General features: G+C 36.0%; 1 protein-coding gene across 1 annotated transcript; it reads left to right on the top strand.

The window, feature by feature from the left end:
- Positions 1–9,133: 9,133 nt before the first annotated feature.
- Positions 9,134–19,953, top strand: LOC121423636 (calreticulin-like). Its single transcript, XM_041619043.1, has 9 exons — positions 9,134–9,361; positions 11,201–11,305; positions 11,670–11,876; positions 12,415–12,509; positions 13,332–13,541; positions 14,382–14,495; positions 16,031–16,174; positions 17,132–17,224; positions 18,081–19,953. The coding sequence occupies exons 1-9, from the start codon at positions 9,277–9,279 to the stop codon at positions 18,306–18,308; spliced, it is 1,281 nt and encodes a 426-aa protein (XP_041474977.1). The 5' UTR covers positions 9,134–9,276; the 3' UTR covers positions 18,309–19,953.
- Positions 19,954–20,363: the final 410 nt, after the last annotated feature.

Raw genomic sequence — 20,363 nt, 5'->3', positions numbered from 1 at the left:
CATTCTGAATACTGACTGTACACATACTGTATACTTCCCGATTAAAGAATTGTGACAGTGATGAATTTCCACAGTTAAGATGGATTGGATCAATCACAATTCTTTGTGAGACAGGGCCTTGATTGTTCATTGTCACCACAGGCACTTCCGAAGGGAGAGTTTCAAAGTCTTAAATTTGATTTTTTTTTATAAGCAAGGTTCTCTTTCCATTAAACACTCAATGATTGATAAAAATGTATGATAAATTGGCTCTCAACCAATCAAAACGTACTGTGTCAGTAGCTGGCAACAGAAGTTTGTAACTTTCCATGTATGGCAATGTTTGTGAAACCAGACCCAGTTGCATCCTCAGCTCCTTATTTGCTTAGATATTCTTGTTCATTTTGATAGCTCTTTTTTTTTTTTACCTCAGGGTGATCTTATTTTAACGATTGACCATCGGGCTAACATCCACATTTGGTTGCATTGATGAGCAATCAATTGTACAACTAAGTGTGCGATCAGTCAATAAGCTTTGTGAAATCGGGGCCACGTTATGGTATCTTGAAAGTCAGTACTGAAGTATATACTACAGCTTAGTTGAAAGGAGGTGTGATTGTAATGTTACAGTGAATTCAGGGAACTCTGGTTGACAAAGGGGGTTTCCCCTACTGTAAATGATATAAATAAAATGAAGACTTTTATCTAGGAATAATAACTTGTAGAGGTATTTTTAAAGTTAAGATATCTGTCCAGCTGCTGTATGTAAACTGTACATACAATGGAATCTAGAAATCTAGATCATATTCTTTGACAAAGTCTTATCAACGTTTTTTCATGAATGTTCTTGAGTATTGTATTTTTGTTGTATTATTGTATATTGTAAATTGTGAAGTTTATTGTTTGATATAATTATTTCTTATTGATGAGTATTTCTGCTAGTCACTGTACAGGGTAACTTTTCTAGTGTTTATTTTGACTTAAAAGGTAAAACAATTTAGTTGTAGTAAGCAGTTATTTTGTGGTAAAGTCTTTAAAATCACCGTTGATTTTTCACTACATCAAGGTAGTAGTATAATAACAAATGCCCAGTTTCTGTAGCAAGTTTACTATCAGCCAATCAAAGTGATGGATTTCAGTAACTTTTAACTGTTATTGTGAATTTGTTATTATAACAAGTTTTATGAAATGGGGCCCCTGGTTTATTTACATAAACTGAACCCTGTGTGTAATCATGAAACACAAGCTGCAAAATAACCACACTGATCTCACCAACACAGATAGGCACAGGTGGGACAGTGGATTATTATTGCTTTGGAAACGAACCTGACATCAACATGCTTATTTTGATAATTTCTCAACAATTGCACATTTACTTTCATAAACATGTGGCATTTTCGAGTTATACTTACAGACACTTTGGTAGTTATCTCATTTGATTTTGTTTGTCTTATTTTGAGGCCGCTACCACAACTGGCATTTATCTTGTGCATTAAGATAAGGATTATCTGTTCTTTTTGTGAAGATTTTTGGCCTGGTGCTTCCTCTTAAAAAAATTTACATTGATAAAACTCATGAGATTTGCCTCAGGACCAGCTGTATTTTAAGTTTTGTGCCATGCAGATTTAAAAATCATTTCAACACCAACACCATATGGTTAATAATATTCTTGAAATTGCCCAATGTCATCTCCAATTTTTCTTATGTTTATTATCAACTCCTGTTTGAAATGAGCAATTTCTTGCCGAGTTCCCTCTTAGAGTCATTTTATGGCCTTATTTGACATATATGTATATTCTCTACCAGTATTTTCCAAAAGAAGGGTCACTTATTGATTGAGCCTCAATTTAGTTTTTTTCTTTTCTTTTCTTTGGAAATTTGACAAAAGAGTAGGACTATAGATGTAAAATAAATGCACAATTCTTCTTTTCTAAATACCATCACTTTTTGGCAAAATGGTTTGAACAAAATAATTTGTTCCTGCACCATCCAATTTGTGTGAAAATGGTTTGAAAATCAAGAAAGTATTCAATTTGTTTCTATGGAAACACATCTGCAATGTGCAATGCTAACCTCCTTGAAAGTGACATAATAATCAGCTTGTTGCTGTGAAGGAGAAATGTGATTGGTCCGTCAAGAGATGTGTAGTTACACAGAAGCTTTTCCATGAGGGAGAAAAAAAATTGCTTCGAAACAAATTATTTTGCTTAAACTTTGTTCACCAAAATGCTGTTGTATCTTCAAGAGAGGGATGTGTGTAGATGTAATTACAACTGGACAATTCTTTTACCAGCATTTTAAATGGAAAGCAATGATGTTGAGAAAAATGAATCAGAATCGAAACTTGATTAGTGTTTCATCAGGGTAGATTGGGTTTAGGTGGTGTTGCTAAAAAAAAAACATTTGTCATCAATTGCATAAATTTGCAATCAATAGATCAGGCGAAACAGATTCCATGTATGTACATTCTGTTCCATAAAGTAAACCAATTTCATGTACACCTCTGTAGATTGATGAATTTTGGTTGCAAATTCATTTTAAAATAAGTTTGATAATAACGTGTATATGGATAATCTCACATTACATTTGTGTGATGACTAGATTAATTTGCAAGCCCTGCAGGCTGCAAAATTTCACCTCAATTAGTGGTCAAATTCGATGTTTGCTTGTAATTGCAGTAAAAAGTGGACATGACGGAATACCTTTTGACATCACCTTCTGTTTATCATTCTCTGGACATAGCCTGAAAGGTTTTTACCAGTTGACATATTGAACCAGTTATTCTCCTTGTATAGCCTCCATCTTCTTTTTTTTTATGATCATGTACATTATTACATTTTCCTAAGAATCTTTAATGGCGCCTTTAATTTCCCACCAAAATAGTGCATTCTTGAGATAGCATTATGGTAACTGACAGTAATCTAATTTGTGTATTAAAAATGATAAATATGATTTCCTTTCTGATTCAATGCCCCAAAATAATCAAAGATAAAAGGAAACTGCGATTTTCAAGAATTTATATTTTACTTGAACAGACGAGTTGTTAAATAGTTGTAACAACGTCTCATTCAAACTAACCCAGACAAATCACAATATACTCAACTCATGTTTTATTCTCTAATCATATGATACTCATTTAATTCAAGTATCTACTATTTTATTTGCTTATAAACAAAGTTCTGTGGCTTGGTATGAGGTTGGCAGAAATTGCTAACGTATGACTACCAAAATATGGACATTTATGAAATTAGAATTATGCAATTACAGGGATGAATGGAATTTTATAATTAACCTTTACCTATTGTTCTATGACACATTATTTATGAGTGTATGAACCATGTTTATTTTTATTCAATGCACTAGTACTACTTTGTTATACCAGTTTATTTATCTTATAGTTGTGAGAAGAATGTTGTCTTTCTATGTGCTGTGTGATAACAAGGTTTAGTGTTGATTTGTAAATTTGAAATTTTGGGTAGTGAACAAGAACCTATGATGGGAATTTTTCCAAATGGTAATGGGGTTAGAAAGTATTGAGGAAGCTATTTTTTGTCAAGATAGAATACCGGTACTCTCCTTATGTACATACTGTGGGACTGTGCATATTGCATTCATTGAATTGTTTCCTTCTCATAGGTCAGGACTGAATTAGAGGCTGTTCTCACTACGTTCCTAAAACTAGTTTACTGGAAACTAGTTTAACGCGTAGTGAGAACGGTCAAAGCGGTCTTGGAAGCGATCTTCCAAACCAGTTTGGAAAACCACCTCGCGATGTAGTTTTCAAGATCGCTTTGCCTCGTTAAACTGGTTTTAGCGTAATTGAGGACACAACCGTTCTTCGGGAAGCGATCTTCGCACATTTTGAGCGCGCTACTCCACACGACAGGTGTAGAATGCCTATGCTGCGGTTTCGAATTTCGCGCGAAACGTGTCACCCCACTGAGAGCGTTTCCATAGCAACAAGAGCGCCTTACGTGAAGTGATTTTGAAAACCACTTTCGTGTTATCAAGTGGGAACGCTAGCAAAGCGATCTTCCAAACTGGTTTCCTGAATCGGTTTCCAGTAAACTAGTTTTAGAAAGCGTAATGAGAACGGCCTCTTACATTGCTAGTTGCATTTAAGGAAACTTTTCAATACAGTATGCCGTCATTTGTATTATCTTTACAAGAAAAATTTGTCACATCTTACAAAATACCTTGGAAAAAACAATATCTTGTGATACATTTATATATTTTTTCTTTCTTTTCAGAAAGGTACCAATCTATCAGTTAAAGGTTAATGCATTCCTTTAATCTCTCTGCAAATTTGCAATTTTAACATGGAAAGAGGGGGGGGTCCTGTCTTTAATATGTGTGGTCCCACGTGTATAAAATGATGAAGTGTTTGATTTTGTGGCCTGTTATTGTTTAATTTTCGGATGGTTCGGGGGGGGGGGGGGCTGTCCTCAATTTGTGTGATCTGTCTTGTACAAAATGATCAAGTGTTTGATTTTATGGCCTGTTATTGTTTAATTTTCGGATAGTTCGGGGGGGGGGGGGCTGTCCTCAATTTGTGTGATCTGTCTTGTACAAAATGATCAAGTGTTTGATTTTGTAGCCTGTAATTGTTTAATTCTCAGATGGTTGGGGTGGGGGAGGCTGTCTTTAATTTGTGTGGTCTTGTACAAAATAATTCAGTGTTTTATTTGGTGGCCTATTGTTTGATTCTCGGTTAGTTCGGGGGGGGGGGGGGGCTGTCTTTAATTTGTGTGATCCCACATGTACAAATGATGAAGTGTTTGATTTGGTGGCCTGTTATTGGTTAATTCTTGGATGGTTCTTTGTTACATGATTATCTAGCATGAGAGATTTGATTTTGCAGTGTTTGATGGTAGACTATTAATGATCTCTACTCACTATACTACTGGTGAGATTGATGAATAGGTGATACTGATGAATAGATCCACCCATGTACAATTGTAATCATATGTTATAAGCATATGGTGTATGATTTTATTTTGCTTGATCCTGAGAATACCAAATGAAAATTATCTGGAGTAAATCCAAGATGTTTGACCTGGGGGGTGTTTCACAAAGATTTAAGTATGACTTAGGTCGCACTTAAATGTTGACGCGTACATTATAAGCAACGCGCAATCTTATTGATCAATTCGCAGTAGTACGCGTCCTCTTGGCATGATCTGACCAATGCTGTCATGCCTTTTATACTGCGCGCAACAAAACATTTAAGTGCGACTTAAGTCATACTTAAATATTTGTGAAACACCCCCCTGGTATCATGAAGGCTTGCAAAATAATATGATTTTTGCCTGTATGTCATTGTTTTTTTAATATATATTTATTAAAATGTAATTGCAAATAAAGAATTGATTTATGGATATATATATATATATATATATATATAATATGTATATAAGCCTATATGAGTGGTGAAGGCGACTACCATTTTTATTTATTGGGTGAATTTTGTATGCGGTAACTTTATCAGTATCCAAATATTTTTACATAGATAATTAGTGTAATGTGATGTTCAAGTAAATAAAAGTAAAAATGGCTATGGAATTTGGATATATCTTTTGGCTTACAAAATGTTTTTTAAAGAAGAAAACATATAATAGGCCTATATGTAGAACTGGTGTTAAGGAATGTGTTCTCTCAAAAGATCTGGATATGTTGCAGTTACAAAATATTTCATTTCTAACTGCAGAGGTATTTCACAGTGGTGTGCCCAGATTTATGGAAATGTGCATAAATTTCTTGAAATAAAGACCTATGCCCACATTATAAATTTGTGTTTGTTCATTATTTTGAATGACTTTGTGCTGTATTTTTCCCTCCAATATAAGAATGACAAAGAAACAAACACACATGCACTTACTTTATACTGTATGGTGTTTTCTTTGATAAAATCCTGTCTATGAAATGACGTTTTGAGTTAGGGGCAGAAAACAGTTGAAACGAAAATTTTTGTTTTGTCAGCCTTGAAATATTTTATGATGCCTACTTTATAGCTTGTTAGCAAGCAAATGGGAGGCTGAATGTACAACAATCGTACCGTTGCACATGTACCGTCAAAAATGTACCATCCATAATAATCCATAATGCCTCAAAAATCAAAAGTACAGGATTTTTAACCAACTTTAACCTGCCATGGGCTATGGGTGTCGATTGGTGTTCCGATGACTGACATAAACATTGTTCTCCATCACAGGACTTTAAAAGGGATTTTTTTCGGGGGGGGGGGGGTGTCTGTGGCTTTAGGAGTCTAATATTTTTTGGGACCAGACATGGCGTAATAAAGGGCAGAATATTTTTTCTAAAGCCGGCTGCGGGCATACGAGCAAAGATTTTGACCTTATAGATACAAAGTCAAATTTTGTGATAGATAAGTGTCATTCGCCCTTTTATTTTCACATCTTTCATTATTTTTCTCCTTTCTTGGCCAGTGAAACTTTTTTTGGCCATGGCCCCAAAATTTGACGGGTTCCAGAAATGGCGTAAAAGGTAATTTATCCCCCCCCCCCCCCCCAAAAAAAGGCTGCGAGTGACTGAGTGAGTGAAAATGGCTTTGACTTTTTAAATACAAAATGAAATTTTGTCATAGATTTTGTCATACAGGTTTGTACTATAATTATTTGACCGTTTTAAAATTTCTATTCTGGGCGTGGAAGTATGGGTCCCGGGGGGGGGGCCACTTACATTGACGAGTGGATACCATGCGCGACCAAAAAAACACGTAAAAAGGATGTCTTTTTCACGATAGGGCACGTTACGTACGTAACGTGATAAGGGTGTCAAAAACACAAAAATAATGAAAAAAGGGTATCTATTTCGCTAGGAAAATTACGTGTTTAGGGTCGAATTTGCGGGGATGATAAAACAAAATTAAAATGTTTTATAAAGGATGTCCTTTTTGCCCCAACACTACGTATTTAGAGTCCGATTTGCGCGAGGTGTAGAAGGTGGGTCGTACTAAACCAATTAGGCCTATGGTAAAGCCGACGACCGAAGGACCCGTAACAATAAAACATTCCTTTACTTGTTTAGGGGTTCATTTCAGGGAACATTTGACAAGATTATCGTTTTGTTTCCAATTCTTGTTAAGGGTAGGGTTTCACATGCCAATACTTGTTAAGGGGTGCATTTTCAGAATATGGAAATTACGTGTTAAGGGTGCTTTTCGAGACCCCATGGTCGCGCATGGTATCCACTCGTGAATGGAAGTGGCCCCCCCGGGGTATGGGTACAAGGTTCTAGCCCCACGTCTCAGTGCATCAGTAGGGGGGGGGGGGGGTAGACAGATGGTGTTTTTTTAGTAGGCTATGTTAGCTTTCGACGATCGCGAAGCGTGGGCTGAAGTTGATATTGGATGAAATTGCCAGAGTATCAGTCTTCATTGTTATTTCCCTTTAATACACTCTTTTTTAATCTAAATTCTCATTACTTTTGTATTATACATTATGAACCCGAAGAATGAGAAAACTTAAAACAAACTTGACATTCAAACGGGTGGTACATTATTAAAAGGGGCACAGTTCCGCGCGCTTTCGGGAAGGGGTAAAAAGAGGATGTCATTTTTTTCCCATTTCTTCTGAAATTTGGTTCATTCTCAACTTATGTAGTGGTTTAATTAAAGTAACATAAAATCATGGGGGGGGGGGCCGGGGGGGGGGAACGACGGCCATCAATGATCACCATGCGTAAAGTACCAATCATCATAATTATGATCATGTATGATACCATTGTTGTTGTTTTATTATTAGGCCTATTACTATTATAATATTTTTTATCATAATAATCCCTTATCCCCATGAGATCGACGTCTTCGGGTATATAACAGCACTCCTAAAGTTTTTGTTGTTTTGTTTTGATTTCCAAATATGCACCGCTTCTGCTTGGGTTTGTGTCCCGGGGGGCCAGTTCCATTCACGAGTGGATATACCATGCGCGACCATGGGGTCTCGAAAAGCACCCTAAACACGTAATTTCCATATTCTGAAAATGCACCCCTTAACAAGTATTGGCGTGTGAAACCCTACCCTTAACAAGTATTAGAAACAAAACGATACTCTTGGCAAATATTCCCTGAAATGAACCCCTAAACAAGTACAGGAATGTTTTATTGTTACGGGTCCTTTGGTTGTCGGCTTTACCTTATTTGGTTTAGTACGACCCCACTTCTACACCTCGCGCAAATCGGACTCTAAACACGTAGTATTGGGGCAAAAAGGACATCCTTTATAAAACATTTTAATTTTAATCATCCACGCTAATTCGACCCTAAACATGTAATTTTACTAGCGAAATAGATACCCTTTTTTCATTATTTTTGTGTTTTTGACACCCTTTTCACGTTACGTACGTAACGTGCCCTATCGTGAAAAGGACATCCTTTTTACGTGTTTTTTTGGTCGCGCATGGTATCCACTCGTCAATGTAAGTGGCCCCCGGGGTTTGTGTGCATGCCAAGTGAAGCATAATTATTTTCACAAATCTGAAAGCAATTTTTCTCTATAGTAAATAGCTTATTCAACCGATCTGTGAATCAGTTTTCTTAGCAAGTAAATTAAGGCTTCATTCCTTACTGAAAAACGGGCATACAAATTATAGATAATGAAATTCATCACCTATAATATCCAAAGGTCCAAAGAAGGGCGTATATATGATGAGACTTCGTCTGGCTTCGAGGCATCCCGCGAGGCACTCCCTCTATACTATAGGAGGAATACAAACAAACAAACGATTTTTTTTATTCTAGAATTTCTAATTCCAGAGTACAGCGAATCTTTATTTCCATAACAATAACGTTACATAAAACATATCATTTACACCGAAAAATATGAGCTATCAATGTTCAATCTTAAAACAAAGGAAACTACGATAATTATGGTAGAGTGTAGTGTTAACAAATATATTGCACCAAGAAAACAAGGGCAGATACTATACTAGTATTAAATCTTGTCAAATTATATTCATAAGTTTTGCCACATGTACGCAGCATCTTTCTCAATGACTTTTTTGCTGTAGCGATTTCATTGGATTGAAGAAACGACCTCGTAACTTCCGCATCTGGGTCACGAACTTCGTCGCCGCGTGGTCCGCTGTGATTGGCCAATACTTGACCCTCCTTCTTAGTTGACCAATCACAGCTCGACATTTGGCTGCAGACTTCACGTGTACGTCTACCATCACAACATCTCTCGCAGGGTTGCAAATCACCATCGAATAGTGCAGATTTTTTCTGTACTTTCTCAGTGGCACACGCATTCCATACTTGTTTACAGTTACAGCTTCAAGATGAGGATAATTTTGGCATGTTTTTGCTTGATGCTTGCTGCATACACGAATGCAGATACATATTTTGCGGAACAATTTGACGACGGTAAGTTCTTACCCTGCCTGTGGTCCTGCATGTTCGGCTATCGCCAACGGTACCGGTAGGTGCCCATCCCACTCCTTGCTCCCCGATCTGGCCCGGTCAACCAAACTGGTGCTTGTTCAACGTCAAGTTGTTGAGTGATGATCTTGATGAATGACCTAAGTATGGCTGTGTTGAATGGTGATTGAAGTACGGTTTGATGAACCTTTGACTATACACCTCTTTCTTTGTTTTTCTTTTTTTTTCAATGGAAATTGCTGCAGTCTTGTGCAGATCAGCTAACGTTAATTCTTATAAACAACAAAATTAACATTAGACCTAACTAAGTCTAAGTTTAATCAGTAAACAGGTAAAAGTCGAAATAGTGATACCCATACAATTTGTATTTATTGGATTTGTACATATATTTACGTTCTTGAATCTTGAGCAGTTTTGGGTCTGACATGTGCGCTTACATAATGTTGTGTAATTTTGTAATCGTGTAACCGGGCATCACAAATTTGGTCTCAAAAGTTTTGCGAGATTTGAAAGTAAAAAATCAGTGAGCCCCGTGGTTGAAAAATTTCGCGCGGCGGATTTATTATGAAAAATGTTGGGGGGAGGGCGGATTCTGGGCCTTAAATGTGTAAAGTTACGATGTCGATGATATTATGAAAGTGATCTAGATCAGTAATCACTCTGCACAAAATGTTACTTTTCTGTGTGAAAAAAAGTCTAATTTTATATTATTTCTAGATCTAGGCCTGGAATAATTCAAGATTCAGTCATGCTAGATCCATAATGTATAGCTCACATATTTGTGGAAAATGACACTAAGGTGCACAATGAACACTGGATTCTGGAAAACTTACACTAGATACAAAAAAAATGATATTAATAAATTCCAGATCCCATACATAGAATAGAAATTGAACAAATTGACAAGGAAAATTACACATATCAGTTATCTGTTACTAAGTTGTAAGTCAAAGTAACAAGCAAGTCCACAACAGTTTAAAAAAGCAAATGTTTACTTCATAAGGTATTAAGTCATTAATTTGTTGTAAGAGAGTTTTGGCGACTTGCAAGATTTGATTTTCACTGGAAGTGAATTCCATTAATGAGGGGCCGCAACACAAACAGTTCTGTCGGCAAAGGACCTCTTCACTCAAACTTGTTTAGTTGGTGAACATTCCCTGAAGACGAGGTCTTCATGATCTCTTCACCTCCAGGAGATAGGTACACTGGCATGTGGTTTGTTATAAGCTTAATAAAACCGAGAGTAGAACTTTGTATTTTAGTTTTTGCCTAACAGGCAGCCAGTATAATTACTTGAGAACTGGAGTGATATTCTCAAATAGCTTTGAACGCTTCACGAGTCATGCGGCAGAATTCTAGACCTGATCTGTTATACCACCATCTTGGCTTTAGTCATGGAAAACACTTTGCACTGTTTCGATGGGTAGATCACCCGGACCAATATTTTGGTAAAATGGGGAATCTATATGTTGTGAGTGCATTGGTCTTGAATCTGATCTTTTCATATTGATTTGTAACAATAACAATGAAATTTTAGTCACACTGTGATCAAATGCTAGACTAACTGTTGTTGTTCTCCTATCATTAGTAAGAGAATAGTGTTTACAAATCGGGCATGATGCAAGTTTTGCTCTTGTTGCCAGTGGCAAGCAGTGTTCGTCATTGCATGCGCCATTGCGCAATACGGTGAAAAATATTCACAAGATGACAGTGCTATCTTATTATACTATGTTTCAAATGATCATTTTATACTCCCAACTGCTTAGTCATGGACTGCTAGTTGATGCAAGTTGCAAAACAATTTTTTTGTTTCATACCTTCCAGAAGCGTGGGAGTCTCGTTGGGTTGAATCCACAAACAAAGGCAATGATGCTGGCAAGTTCAAGTGGACTGCGGGAAAATTCTACGGTGATGCTGAGAAAGATAAGGGTAAGACTTTTGTCTTGATCTTTTTTTTCAGATTGGCTTTTCTTAACTAAAATGTTCTTGACACATCTTCAGTTCTATTTTACAGATTTTAATGAAAGCAACATGCAATGTAGGGTCTGGGAGGCCTAAAAAAGCCAGAGTGTACAACATTAAACAAGAAGGACCTGAATTAGCTGGGGTCAGCTAGTTCCCGATTTTTAAATATGATGCTGTCATCCATGCCTATCTATCTATTTTACACAAAATAGATTTGTTACAAAACAAATTTCCCCTCCTTTTAAACTAATTTCCTGATCACTTTACACTCAAAAGTTAAAAAATCTTATCCTATGCTGTATTGTTTGATTTGACTTCAACTTTAAAGGTATCCAAACTAGCCAGGATGCCAAGTTTTATGGCCTCTCTGCAAAGTTTGAGAAAGAGTTCAGCAATGAGGGCAAGGATCTCATCATTCAGTTCACTGTAAAGCACGAGCAGAAGATTGATTGTGGTGGTGGATACGTCAAACTCTTTTCATCGGACTTGGACCAGAAAGACATGCATGGTGATTCTCCCTACAACATCATGTTTGGTAAGAACATTTCTCTTCGATTTATTTTATTTTTTTCCCACTTTTATTAAAAACAAAAAAATACAATAAATGCATGTATGCTATGAGGATACAGTTATCAATTTGATGTGCGGTTGAAGAAAATTCCACTTTTCAGGAATCATACTTGGAAGTGAAATCTGACATTCCTTATTTTATGTTTAGAATAATGCACCTACTCTTCACATAATACTATGTTTGAAGCCATAATCTATTTGATTTTACTGTATAGATAAATGAAACAAATATGACTTTCCTCAAAGATGTTCTCAATGATGCGCAGTGAGTTATATGAGAACAGTATAGCTTCTGTATGAGCTGCCAAAGGGATTAATACATCAAGTATCAAGTAACATTACTGCATCCTTACCATCTGTTAGCACGCATGGTCATCCTTGTCAAGCATCAGGCTTTAATGATGACTCTATAATGTTTAACAAGTTAATTTTGAAGTTTCATGTGTTTTTATGTGGAAAGTGAATGAATTAATTGAATGTGTCTCTTGATTCTGATTGAACAGGGCCTGACATCTGTGGACCTGGTACCAAGAAGGTTCATGTTATCTTCAACTACAAGGACAAAAATCTTCTTATTAAGAAGGATATTCGATGCAAGGTAAATGATCAGACATTAATCTTGTGGCGTTTACCGAAGATTTAAATGTGACCATATAAATCACACTTTTGTTCCCACGTGTGTGTGGTATATACACATAAACTCGTTAGTACAGATCATGCACAGAGAATGTACATAACTGCATAGTCATAACTGAGGTTGTGAGTTGGATAAAGTATGACTCTAGCCACACTTAAACCTTTGTGAAACACTCCTGGGTCCTGGTCCTTAAAGATCCCATGGTGTATCAAGTTTTTTTGGTGTGTGTACCAGCACCATTGACCCCATGTGTTTCAAAAGTACTGTAATCAGTTTAAGTGGACTAATTCTAATTGGTTCAGAAGATAAAGATGTGATTTTTAAAGCCTTATTGCTCATCAGTATGGTAGTTTACATTGCTGTTCGGTGCAGTCTACTTCTCATGTTTTGTCAGATGTGATATGATGAAATGGCATTAAACCAAACCATCTTTCGGGGCTGAGCAAGTCCTGCTGAGAAAAATGCTTTCTGATTCCATCTCTTGATACTTTATAAGGTGTTAACTTTATTCGCCAATTTGAGAAGAAGACCAACTGACATCATTTCTCAAGGTCACCATGTCTTCTTTTGTGGACGTGTGTTGGTCCTGAAAAATACCACCCAAGTTCAGTGTTTCTACAGGAATGTTCCTGTCGTCTTCAGGAAAATGAGGAAATTTTGGAAAAGCAAGCTTTTTATACTCTTATCAGGGTGCTGTATGTAGAGTGCCTTGTGAATTGTCTAAACTGGCTGCTTGAAGACCAAGTGATCATAGTTCTAATCGTCATTCATCTTTGCTTACAGGATGACGAATTCACCCATCTGTACACCCTGATCGTCAAGCCAGATAACACCTATGAGGTGCGTATTGACAACCAGAAAGCTCAGTCGGGTAACCTGGAGGATGATTGGGACTTCCTTCCACCTAAGATGATCAAGGATCCTGATGCATCAAAACCAGAAGACTGGGACGATAATGAGAAACTTGATGATCCTGAAGACACAAAGCCAGAGGTAGGATTCTTTAACATCTTCCAGGATCTTAAAATGTTTTTTTTAATTCTCTTGCAGCTAATAATGTCATCATGATTCCAAACCTTCAGGTCATACATGGATCACCAGAGATTTTGAAGCTGATCTGTCACTAAATTGCTGCGATAATTATGACTGCAGTCAAAATCGTCCACATAGTCGCTTAGTACTCTGGGCTATGGAGAGAAAATGGTGACTCTTCAACTTGTGAAGCATGCATGATGCTTATAAAATTCATGAAATACAATTTTCTGGGTCTCCTCTTGAAACATGGACAGCATGAAGGGCACCACAGCCCATATTTTTGGAAACCTCTACAAACTTTCTTACTTCTTTAAAGGTTTGCCATAACAGCGACTTTTCCCCTATAAACTTTTGACTGATAGATGGTAGCAAGGCAAAACCCCCCCCAAAAAAAATAATAAAATGAATAAAAAAATAAATAAAAATTGAATGAATAAAAAATGCTGTTACAAAGGAACAAAAAAAATGGATAGGTTGTCGTTTCTGAAGGTGTGGTATGAAAAATCTAAATATAATTCCATTGTGTCTGTAGCAGGGACTCCTTGCATATCATAGAGCCTTGTGCTTGTGTGCGCAAAGTACATAATGGAAAATTGAGAATCTTGTAGACAATCCTCAAACCTGACCTGGTTGTAAAGTAAAGATCAGACTATATCTGTTTTTATGTGCATGTCACGTACTACAGTGCTTAAATTCTTCATGAATAATACCAATATATTTACCTCCGTAGGATTGGAACAAACCGGAATTCATTGTATTTTATATAAATAACCAAGACATTGTTTTCTGCTTGCATAGGATTGGGACAAGCCAGAATTCATTGCTGACCCCGATGCCCAGAAGCCAGAAGATTGGGATGATGAGATGGATGGAGAATGGGAACCACCAATGATTAACAATCCAGATTACCAGGTCAGTATTACCTCTCTCAAGGCGTGCCTAATACTCTTCAGAGGGTGTAACATAAAGATGTAATGCATGATATTTACAATGGATTGTAACATTTTTATACATGATTTTGAGCTCATCCGGCCCAAAGGGCCAAATGAGCTCGTGGCGTCCGTTGTCTGTCCACAATTTCAAAATGCTTCTTCTTCGCCATTTCAAGTCCGATTTCAATTCTGTTTGCTCTATATGATAGCACTAGGTGGGGGATTCAAAATTTCTACACAGAATTTTGAAATTCATTAAATATGCTAATTTATGCAAATTTTTCAAATAAAAAAACAAATGCTTCTTCTTTATTTGTTGACCGATTTTGAATTTTTTGCTTCCATCTGGTAAAGCTTCATGAGGTTCACCAAACTTCTACACTGAATTTTGAAATTTTGACTTGAACAATTTTTATGCTAATTTATGCAAAATTAATATATTCATATTTTTAATAATTCACATAAAATGCTTTTTTCTTCTGTAATTGTTGACCGATTTTTATTTTTTTTTTCTTCCATCTGGTAGAACTTCATGAGGTTCACCAAACTTCTACACAGAATTTTGAAATTTTTCAGTAGAAAATTATTTATGCCAATTTATGCAAAATTTATTCAGAAATCACAGAAACTGCCTCTTCTTTATTTGTTGACAGATTTTGATTTTTTTTCTTCCATCTTGTAGAATTTCATGAGGTTCACCAAACTTCTACACAGAATTTTGAAATTTTCAGTAGAAAATTACTTAGGCTAATTTATGCGAAATTTATTCAAAAATCACAGAAAATGCCTCTTCTTTATTTGTTGACAGATTTTGATTTTTTTTCTTCCATCTGGTAGAGCTGCATGAGGTTCACCATGTTTCTACACAGAATTAAGAAGTTTTGACTAGAAAATTATTTATGCTTAATTTATATGAAATTTATTCATAGATCACAAAAAATGTTTCTATGTCATTTCTTCATCAATTTCAATTCTATATCCTCAATCTATGTCACCAATGTAATTCACTACATTGTCAACTGGGCTGAAATTAAAATTGTGTTAAATTTCGTTGCGAGATGCCAGATGAGCTCCACATCATTGATGTGCTAGTTCATAGAATTACAGTTGTGCTGGTCTTGCTCTCATGTATTGGGGCTGGACGATATATGATGGAATTTAATTGTTGAACTTATGCAATGTTTTTAATGCATAAATTAGCATAATTAATTCACATATAAACTCTTTATCATTTCTGGAATAATGAACCATACAGCCTTGTAGATTACATTGCACATCACCACTGTTCAATTTTTTGCGGTGCTCGCATGATCGACGACCGAGATCCCTGCTTTAAGATGGGTCCAGAATAACTGACTTCATAATAGTCTTTTCGGGATAAGAGATATCCCTTTCTGCAGCTATCCAAACTCTCTAAATAATGGCTCATAAGTTGGTAACGTCCTGCTTTTCAATCCTTGATGTATTTTGACCTATTCTTGATCATAACAAAAAATTTTTTTTTTCCTTTTTCAGGGAGAATGGTCACCCAAGAAAATTGACAACCCCAACTACAAAGGAAAATGGGTACATCCCGAGATCGAGAACCCTGAATATGAAGCCGATGAAAACCTTTACAGATATGAAAACTTTGGTGCTATTGGTTTTGATTTATGGCAGGTAAGCAGACACAACAGTTCAATGCATTCATTCAGCCAGGCTTCGTTATGATATTGAGCAATGCCCTCAAAATGTTGACCTCCGACCCCTTGTAGGTGGGACCTTTCTGGGCTTAAGCAATTCATTAGTGGAGATTATGAGGGTCAGGTGTACAAAAAGTAAATTGATTATTATTTTCTGGAATTGCCCTACTAGTTCAAAGTGTGAGGGTCAGTGTACAAAAAAGTGGTTATGTTATGGAATGGTCCTATTGTTAGTTATAACAAAGTGGAATTGTGATTAGTTCCTACTGATGCCTTTCCATCAACTGGCTTATCTAATTTCAATACTAAGATTTTTTTTTTCTTTATGCAAAAACATCATGAGTACCCCTAACAGACTATTCCCTCAAGTTTGTTTCCCACAGGAACATTCTCCCAGTGGAGAGCTCCCTTGAGGTCAAGACTCCTGGGAAGCATTTCATAAAACAAATAGTGATTATTGTTAAAAGCTACTGAAATCTTTGCATCTGATTGGCCCAGGGAAGCTTTATGTCATGAAAGACCAGGGGCCTCGTATAAAACTGATTTGGCTTATGATAACACCTGCAAAGATGGTCATAGAGGATTTGTCCTCCCTGGTGGATGGTTAAAGAACGGGAATTAAAAGTCCATTCAGTCAGTATATTGATGAATCATATAGTCATGAACAAAAATGGGGGGAGGGGGTTGGCGAGGTACATCGTCAGATTAATACCTCGTATAGAAAAAATTAACCACATCTATTCATTGAGGTAGTTATATTGTAATTTTACCCAGTTGGTATGAAAGAATACATTCAACCAAATGTGATGATGATTCCCATTATATGCATTATGACAAGTAATGTCTTGGGGAACATTTAGTCACATGACAGATCTTAGGAAAAGAATAAGATAAGAATATCAAAGAGCTGATAATCGTTTGTTTTGTACCACAGGTAAAAGCAGGAACAATTTTCGACAATATACTTGTAACAGATGATCTTAAAGAAGCAGAGGGACAAGCAAAAGAATTATTTGAAAAAACAAAGGTAAGCGGTTATTTTCATATAAGTGAACATTATTAATTTGTTTAACCTCAACACTCACTAATATGGTAATATACATTACATGAAAAATTTTGTGACAGATGTGAAATGATGAAATGGCATTAAACCAAACCATCTTTCGGGGCTGAGCAAGTCCTGCTGAGAAAAATGCTTACTGATTTCATCTGTTGATACGTTTTGAAACAGCTAATCTCGACGACGACTTCTCACTTTTGCACACTGAGCTGTAAACGTGTGTAAATTGACGACTAATCTTTAACAAAAAGAAGAGTCTGCACAAGTTAACGTCACCTGGGGCCTGTAAACACAAAGCTTAGCAATGATTGTATATCATTATTCTACGATTGATTGCATTGACTACAATGTACATTCAATCGTGAAAATCAAGCATATGATTAATCACCAACCTTTATGGCCCTGGTGTTGATTATGCAATGGGTATCATTTTCACATCTCAAAGCCCTTTATGGAGCCCAGTGTGGTGTGTCATAAAAGGGCTTGTCACATGTTTCAAAAAACAAAATCTGTCTTCGTATAATAACAATCAGACAACTGCTTCTACGACAATTTAAGTCAAGGAACGTTTTCAGATCCGACATGTCAGACTATTAAGACGTTGATGAAACACCCCAGTTCAGCATCCTGATGATTGCTCATGACATTCCCATCATTTGTGATATAACTTTATTATTCTCCTGAACGTTTTAATTGAACATGGGCATTCCTAAAGTACAAGGATTAATAAATGAAGTAAAAAAAAGTATGTAGTACATGAAAAGACCTTGTATTCTTTTCCAGTAACCCTCTTTTTCTTATTGTGCTGTCATTGAAATTGCAGGAAGGTGAAAAGAAAATGAAAGATGAACAAGACGAAGAGGAGAGGAAAGTACGAGAGGAGGAAGAGGCCAAGAGGAAAGAAGAGGAAGGTGATTATGATGAAGATGAAGAAGAAGAAGATTTAGAAATGGATGATTTAGATTTGGATATGGGTGATTTTGAAGAGGATGACGAAGAGCTACCCGAGGATGACGAAGAAGATGTTGATCTTCCTAAGGATGAATTGTAAAATAATCCTTGGATCAAAGACTTTATTATTCATATATCGGGGGGATTGAAAGTACGCTGCATCACCCAACAAGGGTTGTGGTATGATAGGCTCCATTTGATGTCGATTGGTATAATGTTTCTAAACCCAAACCTGTTTGGGAGAAGCTTGATACACCAACACCAGGGACAGGTAACACAAAGCATTGTGCTTGACTGTATGGCTGTTTATGCTTGAATACATTGATCGTTATGTGAAATCAAGCATACAAATCAACTAAATGATTAATCGCTTAAAGCTTTGTGTTACGTGCCCCTGGACTGCACTTAATATCATCAGCTGGGTTATCAGGATTAAAATTGGGATCTGCTGGGTTATTGGGATTAAAATTGGGATTTAATACTTCAAAGAGAGGGTAAGACTGTTTTGGGGCGATGAAAACTACACTTCATTTCCATTCAACCTGCGTGTGTAATCACATTTCAAAAAATAATTTTTTTCCTTATCACGCATGTACCAAGTACTAAAATTTCAATAACATCTTCATATTTTTATGAAGGAGTGGTATTGATAGTTATGTAATGTCAATGCTGCCGGAAATGGATTTGTGAAGTTTTTAATGTTCTTGTTTGAGATGGTATATTTTTCCTGCGATGTGACCGGCTTAGAGAATGAAGCAGGGATGTATGATTTGTTGCCAAGGCAAAAAACAATCTCAGACATTTTCTCTTTGGTACAGATTTCAAAATTCAGATTTTGGTGTGAAATATTGTTTCATGGGATGTCGGGTAGATAAACAAGATATTCATACCAAAGTGACTGTAAGATATCATAGTCCATTTCTACAAACTTTTGTTTTCCTAAAAGAGCAATACTTAATGATTTATTGTATTTTTATCATGGCACTATGTCCATTAATATGAACCGTGTAATTTTAGTCACTTGTTCTATTTGATGCTTTTGTTGGGATGTTAAATTATGGTTTTTATTTGGATTGTGATTATTGCAACTCTTGCTGGTATACAATGAATTATATGAATGCTTTGCCTTGCTTAATGCAGCCACTTCATATTTTTCTTTGTTCTTCAATTCCACAGATTTTTACTGTGAATGTTGACTTTCCTTTATAGCATTATCCGTGTCCATTTCATGTTTTCACCACAGGCATACTTTTTAGTGAATAGTTTTTACTTTTTCAAAATCAAACTAAATTTGATACATGATTTTCATGTATTTTATTATCATGGTTTCTGGTAATTCGTGGTAATTTAGTTGTTTTTTAAAGATCTCAACCAATATTCACTTTCTTTTGTATATGATTGCAAGAGAAGCATTCATGTCTCTATTTATGTTACTTTATTTTTTCATTTTTTCGATTTTGGTTGGAATCTTGTCTACCACCTTCAGATAGGTTATCTATTGAACAAGCTGCATTGTTCTGATTCAGTCAAAAATAGTTTTTATGTTTATAAGGCTAGGAACCTCTCAAAATAGTCACCCCATTTCATTGAGAAGAATTAATCTTTATATTAATTAACAGAGTATGTATTGGGGTTAAAACTTCTATGTGAAATGGGGTGGCTACTTTGGGGTAGGCTTCTGGTCTGACAAGAGAAAATATATGAAATGTTTCTTTGTTTTCATAATAAATTGTGATGATGCAGCATTCAAAGTTTGAGGTCTTCTGAATGTTTGTCTCTTTATCATTTACCCTTTTTTAAGGTCACCTTCCACCCTTCAGGCTCGTTATGAAGATTAGTATTACAATTTACAAGGACTAGCTTAGATACGAATCGCTCTTAACTGGAATGTTTTTGTACGATGTAGATGAAGTTCAAAGAGCCATAACATCAATTTCTTTTCTTAAATTCAATTTTATTGAATATAAAACAAGCATACATACATAAAGTAAAAATATATTGGGGAGTCTAAATGACTCATTCATATAATGATCATGGTCAGAGAAATCTGACCATGATCACTCTTTAGTTTTTCTCTATAAACAACAGCAGCAATATTTTTGGACATCGTCCTTGGCACTACCCAGGCAAAATGTTCTCTTCCCAGCACAAATCA

Source organism: Lytechinus variegatus, chromosome 11 (assembly GCF_018143015.1).
Source record: "Lytechinus variegatus isolate NC3 chromosome 11, Lvar_3.0, whole genome shotgun sequence".
NCBI lineage: Eukaryota > Metazoa > Echinodermata > Echinoidea > Temnopleuroida > Toxopneustidae > Lytechinus > Lytechinus variegatus.
This window is presented reverse-complemented; position numbering and strand designations above follow the sequence as displayed.